We start from the raw sequence: 25,330 nt of genomic DNA on the forward strand, positions 1-25,330 counted from the left end.
AGAGTTTAATTAGCCTCGTATCGTTGAAGCTTCTAATTTTTAGGTCTATAAGGTCCGATTACTAGCTTACTAAGGATAAAACAAGGAATAATTGTTTTTAGAATAATTTGAATTGTTCAAATTATTTAAAGGAATTAAAGGTATTTATTATATTAATGTGATTAATATTAAATATAGTGTATATTGATATACTATATAGTTAATTACAAATATGATTTATGATTAAAACTATATAATATGCGAGAGATAAATATTTGAATAAGATTCAAATATTATTTATATGAATAAGATTTTTATAAATGTTATAAGTTAAAATTAATGTGAATAAGATTTATATTAAAACTATAGATTATAAATGAGAGTTGCAATATGATTAAGATGCATAACATATGGTTTATTAATTAATGGTTAACTAGTTAACCATATATTATAATGCTAATATTATATTAATAATATATTATATGCGTGCACGTATGGGAGGGGTTTGTTGTAACTCCCCTCTCTCATCTATCCTTAGTCTATTGTGTGAGCAGATAGAACGTACAGAATGTGAAGAACACACAAAAGGCTTTCAGAAGAAAAACTCTCTTCCTATTAAAATCTCCCTGGTTTTACCCTTCTCCCAAATCATTAAAGGAGGCTACACTTCCTATTCCTTGCCAGTGAATACAAATGCTCCAAGTGGTATCAAAGGAAGATCAGTATTTGTGTTGTCCTGTTTGAGGGAGAAAGTTATTGTTCGTGGTTTTGTGAAGGAGTATTCGTGAAGAGGACATCTTCAAGGGCAAGTGCACGTATTCCCTTGGGTAAGCGTACTTATTCTCTTACTTCTCAGTAGAACAAACTTAGAGTTATTAATGTTTATCCTATGTTACGTCTTTTGTATGTTTTTCTCTGTTTTTTATTGGTTTTAAATTGAATCACAAATGCATGACATTCACACGCTTCCACATGAAATTTAATTCCTTCAGGTCTATAGTGTTTTATACCTATCATGCCTCTAAATATTAAAATATTGGTCATTTCCTTTTAGAATATTTATAGAAGGTTTTTTAACCATCAATTTATGTCTTATAAGTTTCTAGTTCATCATGTTGAAAAATTGAGGAGTAAAACGAGACACCACCGAAATACAAAATACCAAGAGAATATAATATAATGTATTTAATATAAAATAAATAAAATAACAAAATAATAAAATATGGGAAATCCTATGGAAATTTTCTCATTAATTTCTTACAAAATTCTCGCCAATATATGTACATTTATACAAAATCCACAAATGACCACTATTTATAAGGATTTTGGCAACTAAGATGTAAAATATTTGGACATTAAGCATGCAGCATGGGTTGTTGTATGGCACATGGTCAATACACGGGATAATAGAAAAATGACACTTGATCTTTAGACACTAAACATGGACATCTATATTACACCTATTTTATAATATTTATAATACATCAATAATTTTTTAATTTCACTCTTTTTTTAGTACAAAATTTCACATTCTATTAGAAGAAAAATTATATATATACATATTGAAACATCAATATAAAGTAAATAACAAAGAAAAATGAAAGATGAGAATTGTGTTTATAAACTAAAAATAAAAAATTAAAGTCACACTTGATAACACTAGATAGTATTTAGTTTTTAGTTTTTGAAAATTATACTAGTCTTTTCACAATGTCTTTCCATGGACTTTTTATCTTTCTTTTAAGTAACCAAATTCTTTGAAAAAGGAAAAAGAAAAAATCAAACTTTTTTTTTTTTGTAAGTTTTCCGAACTTGGCTCGAATTTTTGAAAACATGTTCCAAAAGTAGATTAATGAAAAAAATTCAAATAGGTAGAAATGATGCTCACAACCTTAATTTTAAAAAGTAACAAATTAAAGTATTTGGCCGAGTCGGAACTCGAAACTCTACTCCCTATTAGATCAAAGGAGTACGTTGAATCTAGAACTAAAAGACATCAATTTTACGTTTTATTTAACTTCGATTTCATAAATTTTTAAACTTCATTTATAATAATGGTCTCAAACACAACAAAATGGTTTTCTTCCCTTTTTAGTATAATCAGATAGTTATCACGCAAATTCTCAATTATATATGATTAATTTGATCAAATGAAGGCTTTTATTTATTGGGGAAAAAAAACAATTTGCATGCCTAGTGCACAAACTCCAATTTAAAGTTGAATTCCCAAAACAAAAGAAGAAAGGAAAAAAAAGAAGCCCTTTGGTTTCTCTTGTCTTGAAAATTGCATGACGAACACATGGTCAAGCCTCCGTCAAAACCAAAATCACAAGAAAAAAGGCAAAGTGGGCGGTGATCAGAAGCACCCGTTTTCATCTACTCTCACCTAAATTAAACCCCTAAATCCCCCAATACAAATCTTAATATTTCTCCCCCAATTTTTTTCCCTCCAACCAACAGCTAACTGCCACGTTGTCATTTTTCGAATTTTCTTTATTTTCCTAAAAATAGTAACGTCCATCTACACACAGCATTTTGCCANAAAAAAACAATAAATAGAAATAAAAAATAAATAAAAGGAAATTAGTTGGTTAAACTAAACGAAGTCGTTATTGCCTATTATAAATCCCGAGGATCAATCGGGGAATTTTTAGACCATTTCTTCCCGTCATCTGCCAGAGAACGCAGATCCGGCGAAAATCAGCCGGAAATTCCAAGAATTTGAAGTTGAATCCGACGGTTGTGAATCATGAGCAGCCATCGCAAATGCGACGATGGGCGAGATGCGGAGGTTAAATACAACGAAAAGACAGAGAAGAGGAGGGAGAGGAAGAATGAGACGAGGTCGTTTCAAAGGCGATTGGTGAAGTACAAGGACTTGCCGGAGTATCTTAAAGACAACGAGTTCATATTGGACTATTACCGGTGCGAATGGCCGGTGAAAGAGGCGCTCTACAGTGTATTTTCATGGCACAACGAAACTCTCAACATCTGGACGTAAATGCCCTTCCCTCACTCTCATTTACTTTTGTATTTCTTCGTTCATCTTTGCCGGTTCTGTAAGCTGATAGTTTCGCGTCCGATTTTGAGCAGCCATTTGATAGGGTTTTTTATATTTGGGGCAATGGTTGTAATGACGCTGATGGAAGGGACGGAGCTCGGAGATTTTCTGCTCGTCAATTTCTCCAGGTACACGAAGCTAATCTCCCGACCCGAGGATTTTTTATGCTTCGTTTTTTCACATTCATTATTAGGGAAATTTAGGATCGAATCGATTTGATATTGATAAGGATGAGTAATTTCATAGCTGATCTGTAATTGATTGTTTTTGGTTTATGGACCAGAGGTACAGTTACGGTGCCGTTTTGGACAACTATGGGTATGGAAAAGGACGTCAACGGCTCTGATAGCTTTATTCCAGTAAGCTTTTCGTTTGTTCTTTATATTATCGTTATCTTTTTAGCCATACTTTGTTCTTTGGATTGGATGTTTGATGGACGGATTGTGACGAACACTTTTCATTTTGTTGTCTACAGCTTATTTATTCATTTATTTCGATGGTCTGTGGTCTGCAATTAAAATAAGTTATCATAATAATGAAGTACAAAAAGAAAAAAAAAAGATAATAACTCGTGAAAGGAAAAGGAGAATAGACTTCATTGAATTTGAAAAGAATGGAAGAGTGTTGGAATGAAGCATGGTTGTCATTTTGGATACTCATATTCAATTCCCCATGTTAATGAAATATGCAAACTCGATATGAGCTGTTTAGTGATTATTTATTTTATGTCAATTGGGTTGGGGAGAGTCACAAGAAAGAAGGAATAATTCATTCTTCAGCTACTTAAAGAGGTCCACACGTTTTGGGATGATAGGAAGTTGAAAATTTTAATTGCAGATTTCTATTTTCACGTCTTTTGATTTGCTTCATTGTTGCTTCACTTTTAAATCGAATCCAGATTCTCAACCCAAACAAGAATGTTTCGTCATACCCATTTGAAAAAAGGTAACAATCTTTTTTCTTCTTGTTAAAGATGTGGAAAATTCTGTGACAATGACACGTGTTTTTTGGTCAATATATGTTAGATGATATAATATTAAATTTATCATCGCTCATCAGTTTAAAGTTTTTAGTCGATCAATGATTTAACATGGTATCTTCTATTTATTGGGACTTCTGCATATTTCAACCTCATAAGTTAAGAGAATGTTAGATGATATAATATTAAATTTATATTCACCCATGAACTTAAACTTTTAGATCTATGAGTGGTTTAACAATACAAACGAGGGTTATCCTCGTTATTGAAAAGTGGAGTTTTAGTTCACGTTTATGATGCCAATGATCCATGTTGAGTGATAATGTAGTTCGTAGTCGGGATTCTGGAGAGAGAATTGGCGTTGATGATTTAGGAACTTTGATGAATTTTTGTTTCTTTTATTTGCAGGAAACAAGACACGTCTCAAAGTCATCAGTTTTCTTAGTAGACAGAGCGGATGAAACCACGACTTTACCAAGATGGCCATGGCTCGTTTTCTTAATTGGTGCTATGGGTTGCTTGGTTTGTAGCAGCCTCTCCCACCTTCTCGCTTGCCATTCCAAACGCTTCAACCTTTTCTTCTGGCGCCTGGATTACGCAGGCATTTCTTTGATGATCGTCGGATCCTTCTTTGCTCCTATTTATTATGTGTTTCTCTGCAGCTTTTATCCTCGGTTGTTCTATCTTTCTTCGATATCCGTGCTCGGTGTTGCTGCCATTGTTACTCTTCTTGCACCTGCTCTCTCGGCCCCTCGTTTCCGGGCCTTCAGAGCCTCCTTATTTCTCACCATGGGCTTCTCAGGGATAATCCCTGCTGCACATGCTGTTGCTCTCTACTGGGGATATCCGCGTATTTATCTTGCCTTCTCCTATGAGCTTGTCATGGCGATTTTATACGCTACAGGAGCTGGGTTATATGTTAGTCGGATACCAGAACGATGGAAACCTGGTGCCTTCGACATTGCAGGACACAGCCACCAGCTTTTTCACGGGTTTGTCGTTCTGGCAGCTCTGGTCCATAGTGCAGCAACATTGTATATTATTGATTTTCGACGGAGTTCACCCACTTGCAACTCTTAGGGATTCCTTGATGGCTAAGCTGCCAAGTAGATCGAGAGCGAGTTTCTGGGTCATACTCATCAATCGTCTCCAAATATGTTATGGCATGGTGTAAACTGAAACAGCTGTAGTTCTTCAACTAAGGAAGTGCAGGAATTACGTGTCCCATAGCATTTGCTATAAAAGAATTCTTTTGCTCTCAAGAATCTAGGAACCAACATCTCATTCAATAGAAAGCACAAATCACTTATACACAGTGTACTTAAAAGTAATTAGTTCATATCTTCCAATTGCTTTCCACTAAGTTGCTGTAGAACTCGAATTAGCTTATTTTACAAATTCACGTGTTCACGAAGTTGAAGAAATTGAAGGTTTAACAGTTGCATGTCTTTAAAAAAATTATACTTTAACACTGAACTCTAAATAAACGCATTCATACATGTCATATCACTCGTAAATAGGTCATAAAACCAGATTTTTTGAGACAACTATGATGAATCGGTCCGATAGAAGGTTGATATCCAAGCAGCTCAGGATGGCTTTTCTTCGGTTGTATCAGTAAAATTTCAAGTTGCCCACGGAACATGAATATTCATTACAGCAGGCGACTTCCACGCAGCTATCAGTCCAGGAATGATCTGTGAAGAGTATAAATCATCCAAGAGACGTTTCCAGATTTGGTTGAAATTATGGCCGGAGTTGAGAAGAATTTACAGATAAGAAACTGAGATAAACAAACAAGAATGCTAATGAAATCCTTCATTGCTTGTGGTATATTTTATTAACATGTTAAGACATTCACGATACTCAAATTAGGAAGACTTCTGCTACGTACCTAAACTGCATGTGTATTCACATAGCCTCGATTGCAGCCGCTTGTACTACAGCAACAGAAACTACCACTCAGCAACATTCGTCAACAAAATTATCTGAGGTAATACAAAACTGGTGATTCTCCTTCAACTAGAAACCTCAACAATCTCAGCTTCATTGTCACTGTAATCTCCCCAATGCTTGCTAGATTTTTTCTCCAAAACCATGTCCTGGGAAACTTCTTTTGTTGCAACAGAATCACACGCAGCCACCAGAGCAGAGTCGTGGAGCTTTTCTTGAACATCAGATTGCGAGTGATCAGTTTCTAAAGATTCAACATGTGGCTTTGGCTCCATTTCTTGTTGATTCTCACATTCAACATCAGTTGCAGAATTAGTTTTATCATTATTTTTTTCATCTTCAGTCTTGATTTTTATTTTGGAATCAACATCTACACCTGGTGAAGATGCATCTACTGGACTTCCATTTTGAGTCACTGGAATACCATTAACTGGTGCCGGATAACCAGTTGGGGACAGCAGGATACCATTAGGGGGAAACGGGAAACCATTTGGAGAAGCCAAATATGCATTTGGAGATACTGGATAACCATTTGGAACCCAAGGGTGGCCAGGTACAAACTCAGCTGCATGGGGATTCATAATTCTAGGAGCATTGAAGAGATTCCCATCCGCACTATGATCACTATTTTGTGAAATTGGTTTGTTACGGGGGATCCGATTACCAGATCTATTGTAGCCACCGGATAACCGTGGACCATAGGGTACCCTGGCTGTTGCTGACTGATGTGGCGATCTGCGAACTGGATTTACAGTAAGCATTGGAGGAATATTAATAGGTGGAGGCAAAATGCCTCCATGATCTTTAAATCCTGGACCTGAAACTGAGCCAAAGACGGGGATCGTAGATGGATTGAAGGGAGGTGCAGTAGCAGAAAGTTTCTTAGTTGTCTCCTTCCCACCTTCCACTTCATCTTGCTTTTCTACTTCAGTCGGTATCGGCTTAACATCAACACTATCAACTGGTAAATCATTTTCAGTTGCCTTTTCTCTTGAAACAGATGAATTTTCTTCGCATGAAATACAATCATTTTCTGGGGAAACAGTAATACATTCTTCTATTTGTATTGAAGCCTCAGAACTTTCAACTTCTATTTCATCACTGGGCTTGGTAATCACTTGCAATTCATCAGCACCCGCCATTCTATTTTCCATGGATGAACACTTCACAGCCTCCTCCTGGAGTTGGGCAGATATAGATTTCTGTTTGTCTGTTTCTGTAATCTCATTGACAAGGCCTTCAACTTTTTGTTCTGCACCAATTCCCTCAACTTTCACATCCTCTCCATCTTTGACGGTGGCTACTTCACCATGAGTGAGCTCAGCTGTAGCTGTCTCCTGGATTTCTGGTGAACTCACTTCAACATGATTAGGCCCTTTTGCCAGCTGCTCTGTCGCTGCCTTTACAATAGTTCCAGGTGGAGCCAATGCAACTTCTTTGTATGAGAAAAGTTTTCCAGCTACCTGAACACTTCCTGAAGCAGATATAGATGCAGATTTTGCAACTTGATCAGTTAAGGCAGGAGAACATGGAGCTGATTTGGGGTCAGATATTTTTTCCACACTGCCTGGACTGAAAAGGCTACTCGTAGGCTTAGAACTGAAACTTCCACTCTTAGTCAATTTCTGAGGAACAGGAACGGATGAGCCAACTGAAGCTGTAGATTCACTTGAGCTGGTTCTAGGAGATACAAAGCTATTAGGCTTTCCTCTGTATCTTGATGATTGAGATACGTTTATGAAATTGGTATTCAATTTTGCCAAGCTTGGTCTCTTTGAACCTGAAGACTTGCGACCTAAAATAGAACGGCCTTTAGGAACAGCCTCTTGCCAGTCACCATCTGAGGCCTCATCTTGCACTTGGTCAACATTTTTATTAAGCTTCGTAGCATCAAACAGAACCGTGTCAGGTTTTTCAATTACATGTTCCTCCAACGGGGCTTCTTGAGATTTGTTTTCTTTATCACTTGGACTCTCAATGGCAGAATAATTTGGCGACAAATCTTCGTCCTTATGGACTTCTTCAGCACCTGTTTCTGTGTATTGACCCGATTTTCCTTTGATCTGTTCAGAAAGGAAAGGCAAAGAATGTTTCAACAATAAGAAAATTTAGGATGTTAAAGTGAATTTTGTAATTTCCTTTTAGTTTAATGTTTTGCTAGTAAATCTAGCCAGTGGTGCTAATTCTCTATAAATAGAGAGAGTTTAGATCATGACTTCATATTTTGTGAAGACCAAATAAAGATTTCCATGTGAGTTTTTTGAGTGAGCTTTAGGGTCCATAAAGAAAGGAGTTGAAACTAAGAAGAGTCGAGAAAAAGGATGATGGGAACCTTGTTACGAGCTTTCCTTTGAGCATCTCTGACTTTTAAATCTGCATCAGGGGCTATATAATCCAAGAGGTCTGACACACTAACCAAAGGAGGGAAACACTGATTAGATTTTTTTCAAAGTAATGGGACAAGAAAAGATGTAAGTTGGATATCAATTGTCAACTTAATAGGAACAAAACAAAAAATAAAAATACCGATTTTAGAAAAAGGTTTTCACTATTTTTCAAAATATCATGAAAAAATACCATATATTTTTTATACAATTACGAAATAAAATTAAGAAAATCCCAAAAACCTCCACTTTTTGGGCATTGCATCAATAATAAGCGTCAACAGTATTTTTTATTATTATTTTTGAAGAAAAAGAAACCCTAAATATCAAGGTAACAAAATATGGTGTCAACAATAAGAATTAATTCTGTAGGTCGCATACCTCAAATGACCTTTACTGGAGATGGAAGCGTCTGGCTTAGGGGTGCCATTTCGTGCAGCTTCCTGCTGCTCCAAGGCCTTTGATTCAAAGTACTCGAGCCATGCAGCTGCGTCCTGTGTCACTTAAATTTTCTCTTAAGTTTATGGCTTAAAGGCAATAAACATGGCTGCACTTTAGACTTCACATCTAACCTGAGTACGCAAATCCTCAGATCCAAGTTTGGCCTGTAGTATTTGCAGAGTGGTCTGCTCATGCTGAACACTCAGTGAGTATGCTTCCATTAAAGAAAGAGCAATTGCTATCGCATGGTAGCTTGCAGCAGTCTGTAGAAAATGATTACTAAATATGATTATGAACAGAAATACACAAGTCTATGATCGAAAAAGACAGAGACATAGAGATTCGCCTGTATGTGATCAGCCCCTAGAAGTCTTTGGTTGCACTTCAAAGCCTCATGCAGGTATCTTAAAGCAACATGCACATTTCCTAAACCTTCTTCCATCATTGCTACGTTAATGTAAGTAGCTGCTGTGTTTGGATGAGAAGGTCCACAAGTCAAATGCAAAAGGTACAGAGCTCGGTTAACATACCTGTAATCCAAAAGACATTTTACACATTGGACAATGAAAGATTTAATCCATCTAACATCATTCAATCAATATCAGCTAAATGTAGCAAGTGAAAACATACTTCAACGCCAATTCTGTGTGCTGAAGTCGATAATAGAAAACAGCTAGATCTCCATAACTTTTCATTGTATCAGGGTGGTCAAGTCCAAGTTCTCTCTCATTAATATCCAATGCTTTTTGCTGATATATTGTTGCCTATGTAAAGAAGTGCCAAGTACTTAGTCTTTAAATACTTGTATGAAAAATCCATTGTATTAGAAGAGAATCTACCTGATTAAAATCCCCTGTGTGATAAAGCACAACTGCCAGAAGACTATATGCTCCAGCAGTCATTCGATGATATGGACCGCAAACAGAGACAAGTTTTGAGAGTGCCTTCAAATTCAATAAGTTTCCACCGAGTTAATTTATTAACTTAAAGATGTTAAACTACAAGGTCAAAAAAAAAAAAAAAAAAAAAAAAGATATCCCTCACCTTTGTACCATAATTAACAGCATCCTCCAATTTCCCTTTATCCAAAGAAGTTTTGGAAGATTCCAACAGTGTACGCCCATCTGCAGACGAACATGCAACATGCTGTAGCAAAGGAATTAACATTGTCAAACCAACACAAAACTCTAATCATCCAGTTCATGGTATGAAACTTCAACTACACCAACCTTGTACACAGGGACCATGCTAATAATATCTGACTTTGTGAAAGGTGACGCACTTTCCATGTTGTAATCTCTGGGGACAAGCTCTAGCCCAACCTGATGGGACAAAATGTCAGTGTTAAAAAAATGATGCCAAAAACTATTCAAAAAGAAAAGCGTGGCTCGTCTCCTTTTTAAACCTTGTGACATAATCCTCGAAGGATAGCATATTTTCTGAGATCTTGAGCGCTGTCATTTTTCCATTGCCATCCAAATCTCTTTAGAAGGAATGTTTTCACCCACTTCCATTTCAAATTACAATCATCATTCCAATCGGTTTCATCTTCAACTGAAGGTGTTCCCAACAACACATTTAGACAGGATGCTATTGATGTGGCCAAGTCAGAAAAATTGACTGCAGCTATAACTGCTTGCAATATGTGTTTATAAGCGCGAACAATCATTTCATGTATACATAAAGATTGCACATGTGGAAGCTTATCTGCAAGTTCAACCTGTAATAAAACAAGGAAAATAAGCTTAGAAGCAACAAATAAGAATTCCAGCCACCTATTTCATTTCAAATCCCATCATTCACGAAGAATAACGTATATATTTCTGTTTTGGATTATCCTAAAAAATAATAATAATAATAAATAAATAAATAATCAAATAATAATAATAAATGTCTAAAGAATGGTGTCATAAAATAAAATGAGGCAATTACCACACGGCCCAATGAACACATTTGCAACCCCCGGGTGTGCATGAAATCTGTCAACGTCCTTCCATCAACAGGTGAGAGTTCAAGGGATCCAAAGTCTGCAACCTGTTATATTTGGGGTCATATAAATAAGTCCTCTTGAGCGCAAGATATGAGAAGCACAAAAAAAGAAAGGCTGATTATTGACATTCTAACCAGTTTCGGAAGGGCAGTATCAGCATAATAATTATGAGCCATATCAATCAACTCCTCGGGTGACTGTCAGGGGAAACCAATAACCAATATTAAGACTGAAGTTAAAGCATAAAAATTATCTTCTAAAGGTTCATCCATTGAGAAAAAAGTGTGAATGGTACAAAATATCTTAGAATAAGTAGAGAATAAGTAGACTAAGAAGAATTAATTTATTAAAAAGAAGAACCTTTTTGTGAAGACCGGTTTCTGATTCTTTCAGTCGCAAATAAGCAGATTCAGGAAGCAACATTTTCCACATTTGTTCCATATCCTCGTCTTGTTTCTCCAGTTCCTTTTGGTTAGTGGGATCAACTTCCTTCCCAGGTTCTACTTTACTAGTTCCAAGGTCTGTTTTTCTCTTAATCTCCTTTAAAAGTCCACCTTGTTTTCCAAGACCCTTTACAACTGGCTCTAACTTGGTTTCTTCTGTTTTCTTAGGCTCAGTTTTTCCTGAAGCCTGATTTTGCAAATGTTGAACCCAACATGCACCAAGCTCCCACCTAATGGACCTAGAGTTTTTGGCAGGTTCTTCCTGCAACCTTAACAAACTTTCTTCTATTACCTCCCTCACAATCGTCCTTGAATATTGTAAATGATCAACATTTGTGCTCGGCGATCGTGTAGAAGTATTTGATGCCTGAGGTGTGATTGACTTGTGCAGCAACATTCTCAAGCTAAATTAAAATGACATAATCCAAATATTAATTAAGTTATAAAAACCTGTTACCAAGTAATAAAGTATGACTCCAAGCCAATAATTTAGAGATTGTTGCCTAAAACCTGTTACCAAGTAATAAAGTATGACTCCAAGCCAATAATTTAGAGATTGTTGCCTTACACTCCAACTCTTTCCTAGAAAGATGGGTCCCTGGTCAAGACTTAGAAGATTTTAGAAAAATGAAAATACCTATTAACATTTAGAGCATTTTCTCCTCCTTCTGGTTGATCTTCAATGTCAATGTCCTGAGGAATGGGATTTCCCTCCCAATTCACCTCGGCTGTAACTTTCACAATAGCTGTGTAGCCACAATGTCTAATGACCACAACGCCTAATGTGGAAGTGTCCTACATTGATAGGTTAAGAAAGCAATCAAAACAACTTGAAATTGAAATAACATATCATATCAAACATTTATGTTAGCCATACTGCTTACATGGACAGTAGCACTCTCATCAGCAGTTATGCCTTTAAGTAAATTTCTACGAGAAAAATCCTCCGTCGATACTCCTAGAACCAAGCTCCCATCATTTTTACAGTCCAATTTTATGCTTGCATCTTGTACGTCTCTTGTTACCTTAATGATTAAATCTCCAACAACTTCCTCGTGAGATACTAAACTATTTGGATCATTCACAGGAAATTGACTAGTCTTGATAAGCCGATTGATTACTTCAACAGCTTTAAAGACCGACACATCGACAAATAAACTGTGAAGCAGAAATGCTTTTCTATCACGGATTTGCCTCTCCTCTGCAGTTTTGCAAGGCATTGCAACCAGAATTGCAAACTCTTTTGCCCATTCTCTGAGATTATGCTTGCCATCTCTTCCTTGCCCTCCTCCATTTCCTCCCCAATTCTCATCTTCTACAGGAAGTTGGGGGAAAGTAGATGGGTTCTCAGCAACAACAGGAGGAACCACCCAAGTATTTGCCCTAAAACCATAAGGTAGGTTTCCAAACTGAAATGAAACAGAGTCAATATGACATTATCTTCTCCAAGTTCCCAACACTCTATGTCAAATATACTTACTTTGTTGTGATCTGTGAAAGCTTTCATAAGAGCTCTATATGCCTACAAAAAGATTGTATGTTAACGATTAATGAAACCTTTCATAAACTGACAAAAATAAGATCATGCGTGCTTTAGATAAATGCTTACAGCATCAAATGCTCTGCTTATCTGCTGCAACAGTCCCACCAAGGAATGATTAAGAAGAAGATGTTTCCCAGCAGGGTAAAACCCTTTTCTTGAAGCAACAATTGTTGTTGGTTTTCCATTGCAAACTCGAACCTTGAGATACAATTATACACAGTATATAAGAAGGCAGTCCCCAGGGATGAGTAGTTTTGTGAATAAAAGAACTTGTACAAGGGAAAAATACTGTAACATAATGACTATCCTCACATCAATCTGAAAGAAATCATCTTCTGTCTTATCCACAAGGAATGGACGACTTGATCTCCGAATGTCTGCAAGAAAAAACTAAATAAGAAGACAATATGACCAGACATTTCTTAAATAATAACTTTCATCAAATGATTCAAATCAAATCAACTACAAGAAGTAAATAAAATTGTCATCCAACCACAAGTTTTCGTAATGTACCCTCCGATTCACACACACTGACAACACAAAACTTAAAAAGAAAAAGAAAAAAAAGTTTTAAATGAAGCTTCCCACTTCAATTTTTGTACCTATCAAAAATTTCACCAAGTAACAGAATGAGTTCACATGGCCTATCTCAGAGTGTGTGGGTCGCAAATAGCTTATGAGTTCTTCTCAAACAGAGCAGACGGTGTAATTGACTCGTTACCTCAACTATAACAATTAAAACTTGAAATGTCGGAATGAAAACAAAATGAAATAAGAAAACGAAATGAACTAAAATTTCAGAAAAGGAAACAAGAATTTAAAGAATAAAAGATAGAACCATGAAGCATTGGCTCCATTTCCACCAATGGCAGCACCAAGAAGAAACATAGATAACTCACATTGAAGTGGTGGTGTCAGGTAAGAATAGGAGAAGAACTCATAGAATTGGCCAAGCCGCGGCGGCGGGCACATTGAAATGGAGCCATCAGCTTTCTCCGAACTATCGTATGAGCCGTCCAGGTTTCTGAAACCCTTAGGCCCATGTCTGAGATTCTGTGCCCCACCGCCAGAGCCAGTGGCCACCTTCTTATCTCCGGTTCCGGTCGATTTAGGTTTGAAACTCTGCTCGCTGCCGGTTTCGGGACTGGGTAGTGCAGCCTCATAATCGGTCAAACAAGATTCTTTCGAGGCAAGGTCTTTGGGACTGGTTCGAGCCGGTGACTTGGGGGAATTGGAGGATCCGCCGAATGAGGTGGTGCAAGCGACGATATCCAGCAGTCGCCGGATGTGCGCGACGGCGAGTTCTTCTGTGTAGTCCTCTGCCAAAATACCAACACTGGAAAATGAAAATTTGGGAGGAGAGGGAGGAAGGATAAGGTGCAACAAGATGTATGATAACAATATCCATTACAAATTTTGGTACGTTGGATTCTTTATTTCTAAAGTGTGGGGTCAGGTTTACCTTGGACGATTGTGAGGTGGCAGGGTTTTAGAGAGATGATGTCCACCGAATCTTTTAGCCTAGACCCTCGAACCTGAAAATTTTAAATTTGTTAAATGCTTGTATCAATAGACGCAACATGTTTCACAATGTATAAGAATACAACCAAGGATTTGTAGTTAATAAATGTTTTAATTTAATTAAAGAGTTTAATTAATTAATCTCAAATCATTGGAGCTTGTAGTCTCTATTAGATTCCTTTGTTAGCTCATAATGAATTAACAAAGACCAGTATTTTGAAAGAATAATTTGAGGTGTTCAAATTAATTTAGAAAATAATATGTTAATTGTATATGATACCGTTAACATAATATACATAGATATATTATAATATATAGTTAATTCTAAATTAAACTATATAATATAGGAGATTTAATATATTTGAATGTGATTCAAATAACAAATTTATATGAATGAGATTCATGTTAAAACTATAGGTTAAAAGTTAATATGGATAAGATTTATATTGAAATTATAGGTTATGAGAGATTTATACATTTGAATATGATTCAAATGTTTATTTAATAAGATATGAGATGTCTAATTAATTAATAATTAGATTTTATTATTTTAATTAAATAAATATTCATTTAATTAAATTAAATAACTCATATGCATTGCAGGGATGGTGGATTGAAATAGGAAGTTATCCCACTTCATGTTAAAACACATAAAAGGTCTCTGGTTTTAGGTTGGTTGTTCTTTGTACAAGAAAAAAAAATCTACTCTCTCACTCTCGTAATTTCACACAAAGAAAAAGTTCTCTACATAAAAACTTTTCTCCACCCAATTCCCGCAATCTCTCGAAAGAGGCTTTCACCAGCTGGGCTTTACCAAAGTCATAGTAAAGAAGACTCTTTGGAGGTGTCAAGATGTTGAAAATAAGAAGAATAAATTACTGGAAAAAAGAATAAGAATTATTGTTTAAGAGTCCTACAAAGGTGTGTTAATTTTTCTTTCCTCTCATGCTTCGCCTGATTAATTACAGCATGTGACGTTGTTTGTTGTCTGTATTTTAATTTTGTGTTTTATCTTCTAAAATAAAAAGAAAAGCGTTCACAAACTTTCACCGTAGGATTTGATCATATCAAAAAGTTTGTGCTAAGCGTTGATTTCTTTAGGTTGAAATTTGGCATCCCAAAGGTGATTATCTATCAAGTTTGGATATGCTGCTGTATTGTGTTGGTTGTTGGGCTTTTATGGTATGACTGAAATCTAGTGAATAAGTGATTGCCTATCCCATCAATTGATGCAAAGGTGTAATAGATGTTTAAATCAGTGAGTGATATAGGTATTGTGTGAGTTCCTACAATAGAAAGAATGGTTGAAAGTGGAGACAGTTGGTGGTCCTCCAACATTAAATTTACTTATACTTAATGTGGACGCTTCTTGCACTTCATAGGGTACATGAAGAGGGGTTGTGCTTTAATATTCTTTGGGTCAGTAGGTGGTACCCTTGTCAGCGTTTGATGAATCTTGTGTTAGGTGCTGACAGCAAAAGGTTAACTCTACTAAATGGTCTCTAGATGGCAGATGAGTTTGATTGTTCCAAATTTAAAGTTGAATCTGATTCTCAAGTTTTAGTTAATGTAATTCACGCCAATAAGTTACATGAGTCTTCTTTGGGTGTGTTTTTTTTTTCAAAATAAATTAGAGGGTGGTGATCGCAGTGGCGTATTTAGGATTTTATGTAAGTGAACAGAGGTTCATATAAATATAATTTTTGTTGCATCAATAAAATATCCAAATCATATAATATCATTGAGCATAATTAACTAACATACGAACACCGGTGGATCCAAAATTAACGTTAAGGGACAACTTTATACAAGGTTGAAATTTTGGGCTATTAACTTCTAAATTTATGTCACACATAGTTCTTGAACTTTAAAAAATATATACTAAATCTCAGACATCTTGATTTGTGTGTCTAATACATTGTATCGGACATTAAAAAAATAATGTAACTATTGACTATAAAATTGAAAATTTGAGGTCGAGTTATAAACAAAAATAGTTTTTTTTTTAAAAAAAAAAAAAATCTAATACAACGTTTACTAACATGTACATATGTGAGAAAAAATAAAAATAAAAATAACTTTTTCTAACCCATTACAAGTGCGTATATATATATATATATATATTTTGAAATTTTAAGTAATAAAAATTGATTAATAATAATAAAAAAAAAATCTGCATCCACACAACATTTTCGAACCCTAGCCGCGTAACTATAACTTGTTTATTGTCTGACCATTGAAGCAATCTACAATTTTAAAATAGGGCACGCGTATGTATATATTCTATGTATAAATATAATTTTTTTATATTTGATAAAAAAATAAAATAGATATATGTAAAATGATACGATGTAAGGGAATACGTGTTGTAACATTCTGATTTTTATTTTGTAATTAAGTTTTTTTTGTTATTGTTGGCTACTTGGATAAATTATATGAGATTTATGTTTTTGGGCTAAGCTAAAATATGATTTAATTATTTTGAATTAATTGAGTTTTATTTTGACTTATTTTAAAATATTTGATTATCTATGGAGATAACTAAATATGTATTAGATTTTTTTTTTTTTAGGAAAAGGAAAAAAAATATATATATATATATTTTGGAAGATAATTAAGGAATTTGTTTTTTTAAGGGAAAAAGAAGAGTTTAATTTGGTTATATATATATTTGTGGAAAGGTTAAAGAAAAGAGAAAAGAAAAAAGAAAAAAAAAAGTAATTTTCTTTTTTTCTCTCTCCATACACACGCAACCCTCCTCTTCTCTCCTTTTTTTTTTTCCTTCCAGCCTTAGCCGCCGTAAGCAACCTCATCTCACTGTGACCTCCTCGCCAGCGCCGTCGCAAACAGCCTCACCTCGCCGTTCCGTCGACACCGCAAGCACCGCTGTCTCGCCGCTCGCCTCGCCGACATCAGCCCCGGTGTCCAGTTTTGCTTCTGCCACCGTTCGCCCGCTACTGCCTTTTTGAGATTGGGTAAGTTTGGATTGTTTTGGGCAAGGTTTGGCGTTGAGTCTTTTTAAAGTGCCTTTTGGTGTTGGAAACGATTTTAGTGTTACCCATTGTGTTGACTTTTAGGATTTGGATTTCGAGGCGTTGCTAACAAAGAAAGGACCATTCTCTTCATCGAAGAGTTTCAGTTTTGGTAAGTTTTGTGTAAACTGGTTGGTTATTCTTTTGGATTGAGAGTAATAGTGGAAAAAAAAAGTTATTAATTTTGGAATTAATTCTTGATCAAATTGGCTACTTGAATCAAGTTTTGGAATTTGTCTTGGATCAAGCCACAACTTTGTGTTGATTCAAGTTTTCCAAAGGTTTTAAGGAATTATTTGCATGGACTTTTGTGACCAAATTGAGGTAAGTGATACTATTACTGGTGCCTTCGTGCCAGACGATCTAGATTAGACCCATCAAGTTACTTGGTTGACTCTAGAGCATGATTTTGTTTGATATTATGTTTTGCTAGTTGCATGGTGGTTGCAAGTATTATGAGCATGCTAAAATTATGATCAGTACTGATATTGTGTATGTGATGCATGAATAGACTAGTAGAGCGGTTTATTGTCTTGCCTTAACGCGTGTTATTATTATGTTTGATGGTGTGCCTACGGGCCGCTAGACATGCGTGAACCGACAGGTTAATGTTCATGTTATTATCATGTTTGACGGTGTGCCTACGGGCTGCTAGACATGCGTGAGCCGACATGTTTATTTTCATGTTACTTTTATTTTCATGTTTCATGTTTTGACGGTGTGCCTATGGGCCGCTAGACATGCGTGAATTGATAGGTTAACGTTCATGTTATTATTATGTTTGAGGTGTGCCTACGGGCTGCTAGACATGCGTTTCAAGGCAAGATAGTACGTCTTTTGGTTTTCTTTTCGTCATAAAAAATCGATGTAACTGTATGAGCCACGGGCTATTTTTTTTTCTTTGCTCGTGGATGCATAGTCTGATCCCGGTAATGGGATCACTTACTGAGTATTTTATACTCAATCTTTATCCTTATTTTTTTTCCAGGTAAGGGCAAGGACACTAGGGCGATTGACAAGAGGAATCCGTGACAGTGCCAAAGGAACCAAAATTCGCTTCCGCATTTGACTGTTTATATTTTCGCATGTTTTGTTTTTATCCCTTCATGGATTTATCATAATTTAATTAATTAATTTATTTATTAATTTATTCATTTTTTTTATAAATTGTTTCTTGTTAAAAACGATGCCCGGGTTGAACAATTTAAGATTTTGAGATATGTTAGAACTTTTTTTTGTTATATATATACTTAATGAAGTTTAAGATTATGATTATTTTCTTTAATTTACTTTATTTTCTTCAATGAGAATATTTATGCATGCATGCAGTAACGATTCCTTTTTAGTAGTCCTAGAAAATGGGGTTGTTACACGTGTTTCCCTGAACCGTTTATAGATCTATTTCCGATGAATGATTAAGATCTATGTAGGTAGATTTAATTAGATTTTAGAGAAATGATAATTGTGTGGATCATAAGTTAGCAAATTGGGCTTTGTCCAGATGGGAGGACCCACCCATTTGACTAAAACCCGTTGTGGGTGTCATTTCTCCTTAATGCAATTGTTCTTTAGGCTAAGGATATGCAGAAAATTCCCAAGAGACACGTGGCCCCATTTTATTGGGTCAGGTGACAACTGAAAAAGCTGGGGCCCAGATGCCACCAAAGTTTTGAATGTGACCATTTTTTAAAACAGAAGCGAAAAGTAAAAGTCAAAACACATTCAACGGCACACAGTAAATATCTTGACGGGGAAGTGGGACCCACACCTTGATTTTGTAGATTAAAAATTAAAAGTATTGAGGAAATGGAAAAGAAATACCTCGTGCGACAACGAGAAATTCGTTAAATGACACGTCTCCACGTGTACGCCTAATAGCTTCCTCACATCCAAGATCCTGTCCGTCGATATTCCCTACAAATTTAATTCCATCCTTCCTTTTTTCAGCTCCAATAAATACATCCCCACTTCAAACATAATTCATCGACTAAAAATTTGTTTACCGTAATCTAATTTAACTATTAAGGGATCATTTGTTTATTTGATAGATAGATAATCACAATCTTAAATGTTCAAACTTATAAATATTAAAAATTATGGATGTTTGAATCTTTAGATTATCATATTTATTTTGTAGGAATATTTTTACAGATATCTGAAAATATTTCGATAACTGCATTTATTTTGTGAGATTTTTACTCGACAATATCTTAAATTTACATAAAATTCAAAGAATACTCTTATAACTATTTATTAATTTATAATTAATTTGATATAATTTGAACTTGTATAACATATTTGTTTTTATCAATTTGATTTTCTTTTAAAATTAATATAATTTATATTATTTTTATATGCTATTTTTCTCAACAAAGTAGCGTATCATAATTTAAGATTTTTTTTTATAAAATAAATATTATTTTAAATATAAATTTAAATATATTGCTTAAAAAGTTCATAAGAATTACGATATAACTAAAAATATATAATATACAATGTCGACAGTATTTATTTTAATTATATAATGCAAATAAAGATATATATATAAAATAAAATAAAAATGAAGGTAAAAATGTAAAAGGGGACGCCTTCAACTTGGGAATATGAAAAACCCATGTTTCAAAATGGCATCCAAAACTCTTCAGATTTCCTCCGTCTGAACATCCTAGGATACTCAAAAATCTTCTGCGGGGACATTTTACAATATAGCAAAACAAACACGATAATCAAAATGTCCACTTCATGGAAATTTAAGATGCCCGCGAAATAAACGACCTCCAAAAGCATTATAAACTTATGGTAAAGGTCAAATTTAATTTTCAAACTACAACAAATATCACGACTTTCCCTTTCTAAGTAGATGCTTGAATAGTTAATCTATACTCATATTTACTAAAGTATCATATTTGTTTATAATAGATTCATAAATTTTAAAATTTTATAATATACATTTTTAAATTTTAACTTTTTAATTCCAGAGGTCTTTACACTTTAAAATTTGTTTGATAGATACATTTGGACTTTTTATTTCATGTGTAAATCGTTGGGCTATTCAAAGTGATTATTATTATTTTTTAGTGTCTATTAAATACATAATTTAATGTTTAGATATCTATGAGTTATGACATATCTATGAGTTATGACATACGTTTAAGGTTAAAATATAATTCAACAATAAGAAGTCCTGATTTAAAAATAATAGGTAGCTGGGTACATTATTCCAATGTTCTTAAATATTTGTACTGTCATTTATTTTTTTTTGAAAAAAAACCATTTTGAGGGAAGCAATTTAAAAGTATAACGTTGAAATGTAAAGGAATAAGCAAAATTGTCGTCTGTCACTCTCTATTTTTTATCTTTTGGGTAATATCTGCCCACTCTATCTTCTTATTTTGTATTTTTTTTCCTAAAAACTCCCGTTGGATAATGATTTTCCTTTTTCTTTTTTATTTTTAAAATAAAAAATCAAATAGTTATTAAATGAGGTCTACTATATTCGATTAAATTAATAGACAGTGTTATTTACCATACTCATAATTCATATTTATGAATATAGTAAATAATTGTATATATATTTGTAGCATTGGAATTTGTTACAGAAATAACTTGCATAAAAATCTATTTTTATTCTTAACTTTTTTATCTCTAAATTGAATGCATAAAAGTAGTATGCACGACATTTTACGAAAATTTTTTAGTACAATAATTGTACAGATGAGTGACTGAACCTCTAATTTTAAAGGAGGATGTATATGGAAATTACATTGAAATGATTAAACTTAGTTTTACACTTAGATTGAAAATTATTTATAAATTTCTAAATGCATTAGAGATAATTTATGGTTTAATTAAAAATTTAGTCCCATTACTTAAAAAAAAAAAAAAAAATTAGAATTTAGTCTCGTAATTTTAAATCTTAAAATTTAAGGACGTTCTTAGATTAGGATAAAACGTAATAAGTAATCTTTATGATTTTGATAAAATTTTCATACATACTTCCTACTACAAGGATTATCAAATAAATCCACGTATTTACTTATTAATTTGTTGTAAAAAGTACACTGAAATTTTGTTTAAATAATGTTTATAACAACATTATGTTTATTTTCTATTATATAACCTTAATGACAATGTTTAAATATCTAAAAATAAAGACATAATATAAAAAAAAAATGAAGAAGAAGATAATGGATAGATATCATCTACAAATATTAAGGACCCGTTTGGATTGATTTAAAAAAAAATCTTTTAAGAAACTCATTTTTTATTTAAAGATTTTTTTTTAAGTGGTTGTCAAACACTTAATTTCTTCTAAAATGATTTATGTTTTAATTATACCACAACAATCACATTTTGGCAAGATAAAACCAACAAAATTAAAATTAAAAACATGCAAAAATTAAGATTAAATATGTAGAATGCCGTTAAAAAAAACTAAATATTTAGAATGACGAAACATTTTTCATGATTAAAAATGAAGATAACTAAGAATAATTTTTTTTATATGCTATATTTTGTAAGAACAAAAATGGAAAATTATTTTAAATGGAAAAATTATTGAAAATATTTACAAAATATAGTAAAATTTTGTTATATTTTGTAAATATTTTGGTACATTTTTCTATATTTGAAAACAACTCAATAAAATTATCATTTAATAATGTAGCCATTTTGGAAGGATAGAAAATAGTTTAAAATAAACGAATAATTTTATTATTTTTTATTTCTTTAAAATAAAAATAATGAAAAAATAAGAAGTATGAATAAAAATTTGAACAAAGAACTTATTTAACAAATAAAATTAATTTCAACTTTTAAGGGGGGAAAAAAACATCGAAGAGAACTTGAGAGAAAAAAATGGAAGTGACAACTAAACATATCTTGTCAAAAAAGAAAATGAAAAAAAAACGAGAACCTTTTCTTTTCAATGTCCAATGGACAGATTCTCATAATTGTAGAACAATTCTCATAGTAAATTTTAAGAGAGAACATTATAAATTTTCAAATGTTACCCCCCCAAAAAAAAAAAGAAAAAAAGAAAAAAAGAAAAGAAAAGAAAAGAAAAAAAGAAAAATGTAGAAGAATAGCTTTTCAAATGTTTAATTACCTTAAGGGTCACTTGCGAGTCTTCTGGAGTTTCAACCGTAAGTTCAACAACAGTGGGCAAAACTGTCAAACAAACAAAACAAAAATAAAAATAATTAAAAATATATACACACACATATCCAGAAAGAAGATATAGCTCAAACATTAACCACATATTTGATTTCCATTTAATTTCTCCAACCAATAGAATAGCCCAAAATACAATGTCCAAAACTCAGCCTAACAACAACTAACATACAACATATATTAATGACTACAAAATTTGTAGTTCAAATTCTTCTCTTTCTATTGTATTGAAAAGAAACACAATCCTTCAATGAAAATCGTGACTATTATTATATTAAATCGAATTATCCGACACCCAAAAATAGTTCGAAGAAGAAGAACCCAACAAAGCAAGTAAATTAAGAAAACACTTGAAAGAGAGAGTGTAGTTGGAAGAAAAAACCTTTCTCTTCTTTCTTTTTCTTGTCTCCTTTAGGCTTATGAGGCTTTGTTTTTCCAGCTTTGGGAGCCATATATAATTTGGATTATGGCAATGCAAAATGGTTAAAATCCAATAGAGAAATTGGGGAATTTTGAGGGAAAATGGGTGAGAAAAATTGGAAAATGAAGAAGGGTTATATAAAGAAGAAGACGAAGAAGAAGAAGAAGAAGAAAAAAGGTGGGCTGTTTACATAAAGAATGTTAAAAGAAAGAGAGAGAAGAAAGAAGAAGAAGAAGAAGAAGAAGAAGAAGAAGAAGAAGAAGAAGAAGAAGAGAAGAGTAAGGATAGGATAAGGTAAGAGGGAAAGGGAAGGTTATGTAGGGGACACTAAAACAAAACAAAACAAAAACCAACTCAATAGCGCAAGCGTTAGAGAGTGAATTGTAAAGGCTAGCGATTTGGGGCCTCTCATTTCTCTTAAAATTCTTATATTTATTGTATGGAATAGGTTGATAAGGAGAAAACGTTACTCTCCCATCTATCATCAATCACTTAATAGCCTATCTCTTTATGTTAAAAGTGTTAGGTACAATTAACTCTCCTTTGAAATGACGAGAAAAAAAAATTTCATCGTAGCTTTGAAATTTTAATAAGAGGGATTTCATTTTTTTTCATTTCGAGAAAATTTTAATTTTTTAGGAATTAACTACGGTTAGCTCAATTTAATTTTTTTTTTCAGTTTTATGTTCTTGATTACGTATAATTGTATAGTTTTACATGTCAATATCGTTTATGACGAAAGATGAAACTCTGTCAATGTGTTGTTTTTCTAATATCTAACTTTTCTCAATTTTCAGCTTTGTTTTCAATAAAAAATCATCACTATCAAAGACAATAAATGGAAGAAACCACAAAAAATAACTTATATTTATTTTTAAATTCATTCAAAATTTTTTCAATTAAATTTTCACATCATTTACCTCAAAATTGAATTGATGTGAGTTTTGTTTCTTTTACCAACCAAAAAATTCATTTTCACATCAATTCACCTCAAAATATTCATAAATATTGTTTATATTATTTTGTAATTATTTTTTCATTTTTTTTTTTAAATTTATGCTCTCGCATCGACGTTTAGACAAATATTCATAATATATATATAAATGTTGTCTTACATTATAGAAATGATAATAAAAAATAGTCCATTATAGTCTAATTAAGCCAAAATCAAAGTTTCATCAACTAATTATAACAATTTCCATCGATTTCCATAAAGTTTTCTAAAATTTCCCTTGACATTAATATTTCTATAAAATTAGGACCTTGATATTTCCATCAACGTCAATATTTCGAATCTTGCATACAAGTCTGTTTGGTTTGCTATATACTAGCTCAAAGTATTTCTATAAGTGTCAGATTATTATAAAGATCAAGTATTAAATGCTATGAACTAATAAATTCAAATTTACATTTAAAAACACTTTCGTTAATCAAGTTTTTTTTTCTCCTTTCTAATATATGATCGATTTAATTGGTCAATAGAGTTAGTCGTTAGAGCTGGTCATTGCTAGAGTTGGTTGTCAGAGGTAGTTGTCGAAGGTAATTAAGTTGTCAGCTAGAGATGGCAGATAGTGATGGTTGTCAGAGGTGGCCGACAGAGGGGCGGTAGTAGCCGACAGCAACCATGGTGGAAGTGAGGTAGAGGATTAGAGATAATATTTTGATAACTTTATGTAGTATACAAATTAGAGAGATATTAATCATTAAATCCTAAAAAAATTAAAAAAAAAAAATTATTTCAAGTATTTCTCTCAATTCATTTTTCCAAAAGTAATTTTGTGGAGTGGGCTAATACTCATACTTTTTTCAAAATGACTTTTGTATATATATTAAATTAAAACACTTGAAAAGTTAAACTAAATACATTTTAAATTTACTATAAGCCAATTAACTTAACCTTCTGTATTCAAACCCTCTATAATGTCATTTCCCCTCCAATTAATTAATATTGATTAACTCTACTTGTTGGATATTCTACAAAATTTTAAGCTCACAAATAAAGGAGTGTTAAAGATTATCATGAGCCATAAATTTAAAATTTTTTGAATCAATCGATGCTTTTAACCGTTTCCTGAGTAGGAATCAAAATGATATAAATTGAAATTGAAAACGTATTAATGTTACTTACTAAATACTTATGATATTTTAAATTTATTTAAATTATTGCTAAATAATATATGCCAATATAATTTGTAGGGAAAAAAAGTCAATTTTGGACTCTAACTATTTAATCGAGTTGTATCAAATGTTTAATCCAAATCTTCCATTCCAACTCCGTGCACATGGAACTTAGATAAATATCTTGTAATTTTAATCTTAGAATTTAAAAAGTGTTACAATTTTAGCACTTCTAATAAATTCTTCCTCCAAATATTATTATAAAAAGTTTTCGTCTCTTGTGTATTCAATCA

The 25,330-nt window shown here is 33.1% G+C and overlaps 2 protein-coding genes across 4 annotated transcripts; one reads left to right on the forward strand and one right to left on the reverse strand.

Annotated features, from left to right (window-relative positions):
- The first annotated feature begins 2,535 nt into the window (after positions 1-2,535).
- On the forward strand, positions 2,536-5,923 carry LOC120071115 (heptahelical transmembrane protein 2-like). Its single transcript, XM_039023177.1, has 4 exons — positions 2,536-2,976; positions 3,073-3,168; positions 3,324-3,399; positions 4,428-5,923. The coding sequence occupies exons 1-4, from the start codon at positions 2,729-2,731 to the stop codon at positions 5,097-5,099; spliced, it is 1,092 nt and encodes a 363-aa protein (XP_038879105.1). The 5' UTR covers positions 2,536-2,728; the 3' UTR covers positions 5,100-5,923.
- Positions 5,341-23,300, reverse strand: LOC120071114 (protein TSS). 3 transcript variants are annotated; one of them, XR_005480162.1, is made up of 24 exons: positions 22,881-23,300; positions 22,434-22,495; positions 19,148-19,240; positions 14,236-14,308; positions 13,673-14,092; positions 13,086-13,150; positions 12,840-12,971; positions 12,711-12,752; positions 12,115-12,639; positions 11,868-12,025; positions 11,148-11,634; positions 10,922-10,984; positions 10,730-10,831; positions 10,203-10,517; positions 10,027-10,119; positions 9,842-9,943; positions 9,637-9,741; positions 9,428-9,561; positions 9,144-9,327; positions 8,929-9,060; positions 8,738-8,850; positions 8,305-8,383; positions 5,914-8,035; positions 5,341-5,716 (listed from the first exon to the last, which is right to left on the reverse strand). XR_005480162.1 is itself a non-coding variant. In XM_039023176.1 (23 exons), exons 1-23 carry the CDS (start codon positions 22,948-22,950, stop codon positions 6,038-6,040), a joined length of 5,547 nt encoding a protein of 1,848 aa, XP_038879104.1. In that variant the 5' UTR covers positions 22,951-23,300; the 3' UTR covers positions 5,809-6,037. The 3 variants fall into 3 exon arrangements, 1 of the variants encoding a protein (XP_038879104.1); XR_005480161.1 differs by having other exon boundaries at positions 5,341-5,802; XM_039023176.1 differs by lacking the exon at positions 5,341-5,716 and having other exon boundaries at positions 5,809-8,035.
- Between the last annotated feature and the right edge of the window lie 2,030 nt (positions 23,301-25,330).

This window comes from Benincasa hispida, chromosome 2, assembly GCF_009727055.1.
Source record: "Benincasa hispida cultivar B227 chromosome 2, ASM972705v1, whole genome shotgun sequence".
Lineage (NCBI taxonomy): Eukaryota > Viridiplantae > Streptophyta > Magnoliopsida > Cucurbitales > Cucurbitaceae > Benincasa > Benincasa hispida.

What these genes read in the sequence shown, in the direction of transcription:
- LOC120071115 (XM_039023177.1), top strand. Translation starts at nt 2,729, where the DNA reads ATGAGCAGCCATCGCAAATGCGACGATGGGCGAGATGCGGAGGTTAAA. An exon ending in GAAACTCTCAACATCTGGAC is followed by an intron (nt 2,977 to 3,072) that starts GTAAATGCCCTT and finishes GATTTTGAGCAG; the next exon opens with CCATTTGATAGGGTTTTTTA. An exon ending in GCTCTGATAGCTTTATTCCA is followed by an intron (nt 3,400 to 4,427) that starts GTAAGCTTTTCG and finishes TTTTATTTGCAG; the next exon opens with GAAACAAGACACGTCTCAAA.
- LOC120071114 (XM_039023176.1), bottom strand. Translation starts at nt 22,950, where the DNA reads ATGGCTCCCAAAGCTGGAAAAACAAAGCCTCATAAGCCTAAAGGAGAC. An exon ending in ATACTGCCCTTCCGAAACTG is followed by an intron (nt 10,832 to 10,921) that starts GTTAGAATGTCA and finishes CAAATATAACAG; the next exon opens with GTTGCAGACTTTGGATCCCT. An exon ending in TGTGTTCATTGGGCCGTGTG is followed by an intron (nt 10,518 to 10,729) that starts GTAATTGCCTCA and finishes GTTTTATTACAG; the next exon opens with GTTGAACTTGCAGATAAGCT.